This window comes from Molothrus aeneus, chromosome 27 (assembly GCF_037042795.1).
Source record: "Molothrus aeneus isolate 106 chromosome 27, BPBGC_Maene_1.0, whole genome shotgun sequence".
Taxonomy (NCBI): Eukaryota; Metazoa; Chordata; class Aves; order Passeriformes; family Icteridae; genus Molothrus; species Molothrus aeneus.
The window spans coordinates 4,125,244-4,137,348 of NC_089672.1; the positions used below are offsets into that span (position 1 = coordinate 4,125,244).

A 12,105-nucleotide genomic window follows, 5' to 3' on the forward strand; every position below is an offset into this window, starting at 1 on the left:
ATCTCAATAAACACACGCAAGCCTGTGTTTGGGTTTGTTGTAATCTGACAAGGCTGATTATACAGAAATGCTGTTTGGACAATGGCACTGAAGTCAGGATATGGTAATTTTCTGCTGTGGTTGTATTTCTCAGGGGCTGTTGTACAGACTTTCACTTCTCCCACCATCATAGATGAGATCACAGATCTCACAATTCACTGGATAAATGATGCACTGTGATGACTTATCACAGTCCCATTAGACAGAAGTGTTATCTTGATGTCTCTTTTGCTGACATAGTCTGGCTGAAGGTTCCTGTGTATCCCTGTATTGTGTACACAAGTAAAACATGCAGGTATAGAAAAGTAAATTATCTATATTAATTAGCAACTTGTACTAACTAATTTATACTAACCTAGCAGTTTGTATGAATTCTTCCAATACAGTTTATAACCTTTTATCTGTGCAACTTGGAAAGGTTTCTTGTTTCAGCCTTAGAGTTGTGAATATAAATGTCACTTGAAGTTCAGTAACTGTCCAAGCACTTAATTTCTCCTGGGCTCTCTCCGAATTTCTTCAAGCGCTTGCTCAATTGTTAGAGGTGGGGATTTGTGATTCTTGATGTACTACAGAAGAAAAAAAAGTTAATAAGCTAATGTCTTCATTATGTAGATTATTATTTATTAAATAGTAGAAAGCAACTAATCTCCATGTCAAGATACCTGCACGTTTCACAGAAAGTGACCCTTCTGTTGCAGCATCTGAATGAGCCCTGCTCATTTGAGGACAGCTAAATGCTACAGGAGAAACCTTAATCTTTAAAAACTATGGCCTCCAGCAGGACTTGAGTCTTTTTTTTTCCTTTTAAACTTATTAATTATTTGTATGCAGAGAAACTAAGTTTGCTGTAAATACCACAAGCGTTTGGAAAGGAATACACGCTCAGTCTCTGGTTTGTCATAAATACCTCTTTAGCCTCTTCCAGGGTATGGTAGTGGAACTTCTCATGCTCTAATGACTCCACGAGGGCTGTGTGAAGGTGGTGAACGTTCTGGACAAACTGCTGGGTCAGCATCAGGTGCTGCTTGCACATGGTGTGTAAGACAAGAACCGAGGGGCTGTACGCAGTCAGGGCTGTGAGAAAGGGACAGCAAGGGCTGAGCAAACCAAGCTGGGCTCAGGTGCAGAAAATTGAGTGAAAAAGAAGAATAAATGTGGTTTTGGTACCTTCTACTGCATCCATGCTGATGGTGTGACTGGCAACTGGCACTGGGTCGATGTAGCCGGTTCCCACAGGTGGGCCGAGCGCCACAGCCGGGTTTGCTGTGCACAGGGATAGCATCAGAATTATTGGTGGGGACAGGGGAAAGCTTTAGTGCTGCTGCTTGGTTCTTCTGCAGTTTCTTGGGACAGCAGCTGCCCTAAAGCCACAGCACAGGCTGACAGGCTGAACTCACCCTTTGGCCAGCAGCAGGTGAGGGGAGGCTCTGCTGTCTGCACTGCAGTGTCTGTGACGGTCACTCGGTGCCCCCGGCTGTGCTGCTCTGCGGGCACCAGCAGGGATGGCTCTGAACATGGGTGTGCTCCAGGAGACCTGCAGCTCTCAGCCTGTCCCTCCACAGATTCCCTGTCTGTTGCAGACAGAGACCTTTCAAAGTCTTCAGAATATTCTGAATTAAGGGTACTCTCATTCTGATTAGGATAATCCTGTTTGTGTGGAGGGAAATCTGAGGAAGCTCCACTTAAATGTTCAGAGATTTCAGCTTCAGAGACACATTTTTCAACTTCCTCTTCAGAAGAATCATTCACACCAGTTATTGCACTGGTCATTTTTAGAGCAGCCTGGTCCTCTTCCACCAGCAATGTATTTTTTTTCACATATTTGTTTGATTCTTGAGTAAACTGAATGTCTTTTCCCTGTAAAAGTATTTATTTTAGAACCTCCACACGCCACCAAAGGCAGACTGGGAATATGTGCTAGTGGGGAATTTCTACTTACTTTCTGCTTTAATTCTGCTGACTTACTGGTAGTATCTGGTGCCAAATCATCAAGGCTCATGATATTCAGTCCAAAGTCTGCAAACAAATGACACCTACACATGAGAATTTGCATGAAAATTGCAGTACACTTTCCTGTAAGTGACAAAAATGGGGGGAAAAATCAGTACTACCTTCCTAGTTCAGTACTAAAATGTAATAGCAATCAGTCACTGATTCTTTAACTTCATAGGAACTCCTAAAATTTCCTCCTTTGATCAGCTGACATTCCTGAAGTTCAAGAGATTTTTGTTGCCCCTCATTTCCAGCTGTTCTCACTTTGACCCATTGGTACATTGTGCCACTGATAGAGGAAAACGACTTTAAATGTTCTAATTGTTTTGACATCATAATGTTGCCCAGGGCAGCATCATTAATATGAACCCATTAAGTCAAAAGCTAAGAAAAATACAAACCTATTACACTAGATAAAAAATAAACAGATCAAGATAATTACTTTGATCATGCCTTGGTTTGTGTAAAATTTCACCAGTGAATCCTTTCAAAGTGACTATTTGCCCATGTTTATTTATAGAATTGATCAGGAGATTATCAGTACAATTGATACTGAGTCTACTGAGAAAATATTTTAGAAAACTTACATTTCAAACTGCTGCTGGATGGATCTTCTGCATCAGCTCCTTCAGAAAATAATTCATCTAATGACTTTATTTCACTTCTGTCACTTTCAAGGGATTCTTGGATGTGCTTGGTGTAGCCTGCTTGAGGCAGAGCTTGGTTTACAGTGCTGTCTTTTGTGGAAGATGACAGCAATCGAGATCTCGTGGTATGTCCTGACAGGTTTCTGCTGGTGGGTGAAGGTGCTGGTGAATTAACTCTACTAAATGCACTTTTCTCTGAGTCTTTGTTGTGAGAAGATGTTTTAGATAACTCTGCTGATGAAACTTCCTTACGAGGTGGAGGAGCCTTTCCTGATGGAACTGGAGTCTTACTCTTTTTGAAGAACACAAAAAAGAGATTTATGTGTTACTTCATTGTTATTGTAGATTGCTAATGGGAGAACAAATCATTGTGGGTAAAATAGAGTAATTTTAACGTGTTAAGATGTGAATCTGAATCCTATCATGAGCAAGACACAAATGCAAACTTAAAATTTAGTTGCTAGTTTTATCTAAATAAAAAGCAATCAACCAGTTAAAACAATTATATGAAAGCATTAATAAAAATACATAATCCAGCAAAGTTTGTATTTACCTTTCTACCTTACTGAGCATCACTTACCAGAACCTTCTGATTCCCACTTCCACTGGAAAACCCCAAAGAGCTCTCCATCAATTCTCTCATTTCCTCTTCATCACTATCCAGATCAAGCTGTTTAACCATAACACTCCTTTTAGGGCTTTGCATGCTTTCCTCTTCCCCAGAACAGGCATCCCTGCGGGTCCCATTCCCACTGGTGCCACCATAATTCTTCCAGTACCTCCTGCCCCTGGCACCACCTTCATGCCCAGAGGCGGACGAGCTGCACTCCTCAGACAAAGGCTTCAGGCCCGAGTCAGCGTTCTGCAATTCCAGGTGCTTTTTTTGACCCATGATTTTGCTTTCTAGTTGTGCCACTTTATTCAGGACCGAGTTCAGCCGTGTGTGGGCGGCGCTGCCCGCAGTGCTCAGGGCCGCACGGCCGCTCCCTGCCCGCGTGGTGCTTCCCGGCCTCGGGCAGCGCTGCATCCCAGCAGCGTTTCCACCGCACGCCTTCAGGAACCTGCCGTGGAGGGACGGAGTTCTTCCAGCGCTCCCCAGCTCTGTGTCCACCAGCGTTAGGTCACCGCGGGTGCTGGTCCTGCGGGATACATGGCTGTGGCCCTGCCAACAATCACAGAGTTACCGACCTAAGAAAGACCTGACAACATCGAGTCCAACCTGCGACTGATCCTGACCCCCACGTTGTTAACCAGACCAAAGCACTGAGTGCTGCCACATGCAGACTTTCCTTAAACATCTCCAGGGATGGTGACTCCACGGGCAGACGTCCAACCACCCTTTCAGTGAAGAAATCTTTTCTGATGTCCAACCTAAACCACCCCTGTCACAGCTTAAGAATGTGCCCTCGTCCTGTCGCTGGTTCCCTGGAGCAAAGCTGGGCACTACCTGCCTGCACCCTCCTGTAGGGAGCTATAGGAAGGGGCTTGTACAGATCCCTCCCCACACAAGACGCGAACACCGGCCCGCGCTGAGGCTGCCCAGGTACAGACTGAGACAGGGCGCCGGTGCCTCACCTGCCCTCGGCCCGCGGGTGCCCGAGAGATCGCGGCCATCCGGGACGGGACAGGACGGACGGCATGGGGCGGAACAGGGTCCCAGAGAACACCGCCAGGTCCGCCCAGCCCGAGGCGGCCGAGGCTTCTCCGGGCCGGGCCAGGGCGGGCGGTGCGCGGCCGGCTCCTGGAGTCCGCGACTCCCCAATATCCCGCCCACTGATTGGCTCCGCGCAGCGGCTCGGCGCCGCCAGCTAATCACAAGCAGGTTTACAGCCGCCGGTAGCGTGCCCCGACTACAAGCCCCAGCATGCATCGGGGTCAATACACGGGAACTTTTACAAACCCGCGATTCGCTAATTATTGGAGCGAGTTGGGAATGAATCCAGTTGTTCCGCAGGATTTGCGTTAAGACCCCTCACTGAAACAACATATTGTAGCTTATTACCTGCCCTTTGTACTTGTGTGTCATTTCCAGGGACTTGGTGAAACTTGTGCTCTGCGTGTCGCAGTGAAATTTGGCATAAGGTATCCAACTTCATTATATACTTGTAATACAATTATATAGCGATTGAGCTTATGCCATGGATCATTTTTATTTTGCCTAGATTTTTGTTTTTCTGGGTTATTTTAATAGTGCTTTCTAGTGATATCATTCTGCTGTAAGCCAGTTCCTAAGACTTGAGTTTAAGGTTCTTAAAAACTTTCCCTGGCTATCTCTAAAACCCTGGCTGACAGATATACATAGCTATATACTCCAATTATATACTTTGATTAAAATTCCAGATCAGACTTATGAAATAAAAATTGATAACAAAATGCACCTGGCAACCCACAAGATTATTTAGTTTGTTTACCACTGAGGAAAATTAATGATCAAAGAAGCCCACAGACTGGGATGACTGAATATGAATTTATGATCTAAATCAGACATGAGGTAAATTGCTCTCCTTATTCTGTGTTAGTGGATTATTTAATTTCTTTTTAATATAGTTGAACTGTGCACTGGTTTTGCTTTCTTAATTTTCCTGTGTCTTTTAAAGGATTGGGATGAACCTGAACCCATGGTGGAACTAGTGCTGAGGACCTGAATTTTGGGATGAAGAATAACAATAATGCAGAACGGTATTATACTGTAGTCGAGATTCCTCTATACAGTTTATAAATAATTTCCTTCTCCTAGCTAGGGGAACACCTTGAGCCCCTTTCTTTGCCTGACTGTATTCCAAACATGCAGTTCATCCTAGGGGAAATGGAAACCAAATTGGATGGGTAATCCAAGGCCTCTTAAGAAAACAGACTTCCTGGGATATTTTTTTCTGTTTTCCTTCCAAAATGAAGGAGGAACGCACAATTTTTTTACAATTTCTCAATAACAGATGCTGAGGTTTATGCAAAATATTTTGGAGATAAAACATGGGGAGAAATGAACATGAAATTCCCATGGGTGTTTTCATTTTTTATTTCCACGTTTTGAAGATTCCTTGTCTAATCTGATTGAGAAACTATTGGTGCATACAAATGAAATTAGAATCCCATGGTTCTGAAAAGGAAATGAATGTAAAGTAGGCTGAGGAATAGCAGGAGGAAGGACTACGGAGGAAAAATACTTTGAGCAATAGCTTAAGAAAAAAATTAGAAAGCAAAGACGACTCAGGAAGGGACAGAGCAATGGGGGATGATATTTATAATATATATTATAGAGAGGAACCCTGTCTGTCAGTGTCTGCCAGGAAGGGTCAGAGCATGGACCAGGGAGCCCAGCAATGGGACAAGAAGCAGCAGGCAGAAACTGATGACAAGAAATTCCACCTGAATATGAGAAAAACTTTGCTGCACGCTGATGGAGCACTGCAACAGACTGCAATCCCTCACTGGAGATAATCCAGAACTGTGTGGACACAATCCTGTGCCATGTGCTCTGGGATGGCCCTGCTGGAGCAGGGACGTGGGACTCGCGGCCCACTGAGCTCCATTCAAACCTCGCTCGCTTTGGGGTTATGCGGCTGCCCAGGGAGCTGGGCAGGGTGGCGAAGTCCCTGTCCCTGGAGGTGTTTAAGGAGCGACAGTGATCTGTTGGACAAGGCGATGATCTGTCAAAGGCTGGGCTCAATGACCTGGGAAGTCTCTTCCGTTCTAAAGGATTGGGTGACTCCGTGGACCGCAGTAACCGCCGCCGAGGAGCGCCTGCCGGGCCCCGATAAAGCCGCGGCCGGCGGATCTCGAGCACCTCCTCAGCCGCCGCCACCGCCTCCTCGGGCCCGCCCGGCCCGGCCCGGCCCGGCCGCCGCCTCCCGCCCCTCGCTCCGCCCCGGCCGCGGCCCGACCCAGCGGGAGGAAGATGGCGGCGCTCATCCCCCTCAGCCAGCAGGTACCGGGGCTGCCGGGGACGCGCGGCCCTCCGCACCGGCGGCCGGGCGGGCGCGGGGAGCGGCAGCGGGGCTGCATCGTAGCCGGGTGCAGCCGGGCTGGAATTGGCGCTGGGTTACAGGCCCCGTGCCGGGAGGGGCTCGGCCCGCGGGGAATAAGGGTCGGGGCGCGGCGGGGAGCGGGACCCGGGCGGGGCAAGGGCGGCGAGCGGCCCCCGCCGTGCCCCAGGACCGCGGCGGGCGCTGCTGGGGGGGCCGCAAGCTGCGCCGCCGCCCTCCCCTCATGGAGGCCCCGGAGCTGCGTCCCTGGGGAGGGGCTGAGGGTCTCCTGGCGCTTCCCCACCCCGAGCCGCCGGGATTACCGTGGGCCAGGGGTTTGGAGGGGAGAGGGCTGGTGCTCCGCACGTCAGCCCGTTTTCCTGTTCGTACCGGGCGGTGATGCCGCCTGGAACTGCTGAGCTGTTGTGACGGGGTGCCGTGACCGTGTGGGGAGCGGGGACGCCGGCAAGGGGCTGAGCGATGAGCGGGACGTGCTCGCCTGTCAGGAGGAGGAGAAGCTCCTGCAGGGCAGGGGACGGGGCGCGTGTCCTGACCCCTGGGAGAGGCTGTTTCCAGCTCTGCTTGAATGCTTAGGATCCCTTGGTTGATTTCTGTTGTTACAAGTTTGTTTTTTTGATTTGATTTCTCACCCAAATAATTCAAGCCTAAGCAGTGTGATCGCTGTTTATTATTTTCCATAACCATGTGAAGAGAGCGTACTTATTTGCTTTAAAGCAAAAGAAAAGCAACACCACCCCACTACCTTCAACGTCTTGAAACCAAAACTATTTTCTATACTGTGCCTAGGCCAGTCAGGCATTCTGAATGACTCCTATTAGTAGTTCAGATTATTTAAATATATCGATTTCCTTTTAATAATGATCATTGGGTTGTGATACTCTAAAAATGTATCGCTCAGTGGAGTTATGTGGTGCTTGGATAACATAACTTCCTGCGTGTCTTACTAAGAACATGGACTGCTGTTAACTTCTGATTAACATTGGTTTGATTAAGTGAACATATTCAGAAACATCTGAAAACATCCATGTGCACACAAACTGTTGTCAGAAAATGTCAAGTGATTAATGTGGTGCAAAATACGTAAGTCAGATAAACTCTGGATGTGAAAGGGTTTGTAGTTGTGAAATTCTATAATGCATTGGTAAAAATCAAATAATTATCAAATGCTTACTCTGGAAATCCAGTTTCTCTAGTTTAAATTCTCATTGGTCTTTGAGTCTGGCATCAATGGTATTCCTTTTGATAGAAAATGTTATGTTTAGGGGGACTAAGACCACATTCTGTAAACATATCAGTTATTTTTATATAGTATTTTCCAACTAATTCAGTGGAAGCATTGTAGTTCTAAAACTTGTTTTCGTAAATTGAACTGTCAAGAGTAATCTAGCTGTAAACAGAATTTCCTTTAAGGTAATAAACTTCCTCTTCTAAGAGCGTCAGTTTTGTGATTACTAAGGACATGTTGTTAATTAGAGTAAATGCCAGAAATAGAATTAGACAGAGTAGGAGAGGGTATGTGTGTTGTAATGTGGAGGCATGTCCACTCAGAAAGCTGTAAAATAAAACTATTGATACCAACAGATTAGGAGCTGCAAAGAGTATGGGTAATTCAAGCAGCTTAAAATATTTTAATTAATATTAATTAAATTTAATCATTTATCATTATCATAATAATACTTCATTTCAAATAATTAATGTGATCCAGAGATCCTTGTGACCCAGAGATGACTTCAGGAAAGAGAATTAATTGTGATGTTTTGGGGAGTATAGAGCAGGCATAGGAACCACGGGGTGGATAAACTCTTAGTCAAACTGAACTTCTCTAACAGGTTATGCTTTGGTGCACTCTTCAAAATTTTTGTCCCTGCCAGTGTTGACAGTCCTGGGTTGGTCCTTCATGAGCAGATGTCACCAAATTACAGAATCCTCTTGAATGATGGTGATGTCATCACATGTAGTGGTGGGTAGATAGAGAGCTGTGCTATTTTTATCACTTGAACCCATTTTGTCTGGTCTGCTTCATCACAGAGATGCAGTCATTTAGGTGAATTGGTCAGAAAGACCGAACCTTTGTAAAATTCTGCAAGTAGAGGATTGATCTTGAGGTGCTTTTCAGCAGTGCTTGGGTGAATAATTTGCTGTGGAAGAAATTTCACAGCACTGAAGCACATCACCCTGGCTTCCTGCCACCTCTGCCAGGTAAGTCAGCTCCATGCCACGGCTGACAATATCAAATGGGGGTGCCAGGAGTGTCTGCTGATGGGATGAGATCATTCAGTCCTGCTGCTGGAGCAGTTTGCTCTGAATCTTGGTCTGAGTCCAGTCTCTGCATGCTCTAGGTCACTCAGTGCATCAGTTAGAGGAGCTTGTGGTTGGTGCTTGACTCTCTTGTCTGAGCTTTCTGACAAACAAGAGGTGCACAGTTTGGTGACAGTTGGCTGAAAACGTGGTTTTATTCAGAGTGGAACAGGCTATTTCCTACTTCCACCTTTTCTCTGAATGATGTGTTTCCTGCTTGGACAGGAACACAATGCTTATATGTGCTGGTTGTTTACATGCCAGCACAAAGAACAGTCACATTTATGAGTTATGTTTGCAGCATCCTTCTGAAATCCTGTTTGCCATCAGGGAGAGCGAGAGCTTCCAGAGGGTGCCGATGCTGGAAAGTGCAGCAGCTTATTTTGTTGATGGATATAAGTGAAGTAGGTTTAAGATGCTTAGGAAACTGTTCTGAAAATGCAGGATTTTTCTATCCAAATAGAGCTGTAATCTTTAGAGAGTCAGTGTTTGCTTGTGCTCTGCTCAGTTATCGTGGGTAGCTCCTTAAATGAAGATTTAGCATGTTTATTGTAAACTCACAAGAAGGTTCTCTTGGTGTAAAATAAAATTTTCAAGTTCTTCATTGGTCTTTTCTTTCATCATGTTCCTGCCTTCCTTCCTCTCAGAGTAAGCAGAACACCTGGAAATCCATGGGGATAACAAGGAAGAAGGTGACATTGGGGAGGGGACATAGCAGTGATGGCACTTAGTGTGCAATGCTCCTTTTCAGGTGTCTGACTGCTGTCCTGGAGGTGGGGAGTGGTTATCCCAAGCAGGTTTTGTGCCATCTCTGTGTTTTGCTCATTGACATCTTTATTGGGTTGTTTTGGTGCTTTCTTTTTAAGGCCTCTCAGTGGTCCAAGGACTGACCTGGTTTTGACCAGATTGGTTTTGCTCTTGGCATTGAGGCTGAGTAGAACAGTGTGGAGGGATGACTTGCCCAGGGTTAGAAATCCCATGGCAACTCTAGGAGACGTGTGAGAAAATAGGATTTTGGGGCTTTTTCTGCATCTTTTGGCATTCCAGCTGCCATTTGCTTGGAATGTCAGCAAGAAGAGCTGGGATCTGCTTGTCCTGAAAAGGCAGGGCTTTCCTTGGGTCTGCAGCTTTCGTGTAATGCAGTGGTTAAACCAAGTTGAAATCCTCCAAAAGTGTTGTCAGGGAGTCAGGGAATTGTGAGAGTTGTTAATTTGCCATTCATTTTACATGTATATATATATATACACACACACATATATATACACATATATATATATACATACACACACATATATATACATATATACATATATATATACACATATACATATATATATACACACATATATATACACATATATATATATACATATACACATATATTTGGGTTGGGGTTTTTTTGTTTGTTTAGTTGGGGTTTTTTTGTTTTGTTTGTTTTTTCCTTTTTTTTTTTTTCTTTGGTTTGGGGTTTTTTTTTGTTGTTGTTTTTTTCTCTTTTTTTGTTTGCTTTGGTTTTTTGTTTACTCCGTTTCAGTTTAAGATCCTAGTCTTGAAAATGTGTTAACACAGGCACTGTGTGTGTGTGTGATTGTCTGTTGAAAACATTCTAGAAGGATGTGTTTGGTGCAGTAGGTAGTCAGGTGAGCGTTGTGTTGAAAGCTGGACCTTTGTTATGAGTCCTTCTCATCTGAGATCTGAAATACTTCAGCAAATAATTCAAAGCTGTTCTTCAAAACCTTTTCCCTTTGTAGTGTCACTAAGTAAAAGTGTGAGGAGAGGCAGGAATCGTGATGATGAGAAGTTCTAAGAGATGACAGTAGTCTGTGCTCTTGGTGGATCACTGTTATCCACACTTAAATTTCAAGTGTCCAGTTTTAACACAGCACATTAACACGCTATTATAGGTTCTTAATAGCAGTAATACACAAAGTGCTGTATGTTTCTTTTCCTATCAGTTCTGATTGTTGTTTATTCTGTTTTCTTACTTGTGTTTCAGTTTTCTACTGGGAATCCAATATATGAAACATATTACAAACAGGTATGTTCTTAAAAACAAGTAAAAACAAAGTGCAGTTTCTTCTTCCCCAACATTTCCTTCTCTTTCTTTTCCCCATTGCAGTGCTAGAACTGTGTGAATTCTGAGTGCTGATGCAGTTCCTGTAACTCCTTTTGACCTAGAGGCGAGATTGCATTTCTTAAATCTGCTTTCACAACAGCCATGTTTCAATTAAGTGTTAATTTTTCTCCTTCAGGTAGATCCAACGTACACAGGGAGAGTTGGGGCAAGTGAAGCTGCTCTGTTTCTTAAAAAATCTGGTCTCTCTGATATCATCCTTGGAAAAGTAAGTTGAAGGAATTGGATAATGCAGTACTTGTCTTTACACTTCTTTTAAGTGAAAGGAAAAATTTAAAAATAAAATTTGGTTTTTGTGTAACATTTCTGTTGTTAACTCGACAATTCAGTAACATTGTTTGTCATTCCTTGAAAGCTGCATGAACACTTTAAGAAGACATGCAGTAGGAACTGTTGAGCTAAGTTTTCTTTGAAATTCACAGCAGCTTTTATTTTGTATCTCCACAGATATGGGATTTGGCTGACCCAGAGGGTAAAGGATACTTAGATAAACAGGTAATTGAAACGTTCATGTAGATTTCCTGTATTACCTTTCCCAGATTAGCCTTCTTTTGATCAAGCCCTGGTACCATCAGTAGTTACCTTTATCTTTTTCAGGGTTGTTTTTGTTTACAAAATGAGTTTTTTTCCCCAGCACTGCTCACATCCAAGTGTATTACTCAGGGAGGCTGCAGGAGAAGTTTGATTCTAATTTTCTGGATCTCTTTTGTTTTGTAAATAGTTGGTGTGTGTACTGTGTAGGTACACAGTCATTGAGTCACAAATGAAAACTATGATTTCATTTTAGAAAATTTTTGTGCATGAAAAAATTTAGCTTTTTTTACTAAAAATGGCTTGTAATACCAAATAAGTTACAAAATAACTCTTTCAAAACACTACTAATTTTTAAGAAAAACTGTTGTATTTAATTAGGAGAGAGTTTTTATGAACAACTAACTTCCAGTTTTCTCCTCTTTGCTTCCTGTCACTATAAAACTTTTCTGGACTCATCCTTAAAAGCAGAGGGGCAGTT

At 44.0% G+C, this 12,105-nt stretch overlaps 2 protein-coding genes across 5 annotated transcripts in view; one reads left to right on the top strand and one right to left on the bottom strand.

Moving 5' to 3' along the window:
* Positions 1-23: 23 nt before the first annotated feature.
* Positions 24-4,386, bottom strand: C27H19orf44 (chromosome 27 C19orf44 homolog). 2 transcript variants are annotated; one of them, XM_066566443.1, is made up of 8 exons: positions 4,254-4,386; positions 3,259-3,840; positions 2,619-2,970; positions 1,979-2,055; positions 1,437-1,896; positions 1,207-1,302; positions 947-1,113; positions 24-605 (listed from the first exon to the last, which is right to left on the bottom strand). In XM_066566443.1, the coding sequence occupies exons 1-8, from the start codon at positions 4,290-4,292 to the stop codon at positions 525-527; spliced, it is 1,854 nt and encodes a 617-aa protein (XP_066422540.1). In that variant the 5' UTR covers positions 4,293-4,386; the 3' UTR covers positions 24-524. The 2 variants fall into 2 exon arrangements, with proteins under 2 accessions (XP_066422540.1, XP_066422538.1); XM_066566441.1 differs by lacking the exon at positions 24-605 and having other exon boundaries at positions 640-1,113.
* Positions 4,387-6,553: 2,167 nt separating this feature from the next.
* The window catches only part of EPS15L1 (epidermal growth factor receptor pathway substrate 15 like 1), a 46,446-nt gene continuing 40,894 nt past the window's right edge, over positions 6,554-12,105 (top strand). For all 3 annotated transcript variants that reach the window (XM_066566409.1, XM_066566410.1, XM_066566411.1), the window contains exons 1-4: positions 6,554-6,603; positions 10,956-10,997; positions 11,212-11,301; positions 11,541-11,588. In XM_066566409.1, the coding sequence (XP_066422506.1) occupies positions 6,574-6,603; positions 10,956-10,997; positions 11,212-11,301; positions 11,541-11,588 (210 nt within the window). In that variant the 5' untranslated portion in view covers positions 6,554-6,573. The remainder of the gene's footprint in view (positions 6,604-10,955; positions 10,998-11,211; positions 11,302-11,540; positions 11,589-12,105) is intronic.

Coding starts and splice junctions, on each gene's coding strand:
- C27H19orf44 (XM_066566441.1), bottom strand. CDS start 4,292: ATGGCCGCGATCTCTCGGGCACCCGCGGGCCGAGGGCAG. Junction 3,841..4,253: donor CACCCGCGGGCCGAGGGCAG/GTGAGGCACCGG, acceptor GATTGTTGGCAG/GGCCACAGCCATGTATCCCG. Junction 1,114..1,206: donor CAGCATGGATGCAGTAGAAG/GTACCAAAACCA, acceptor CCTTTCTCACAG/CCCTGACTGCGTACAGCCCC.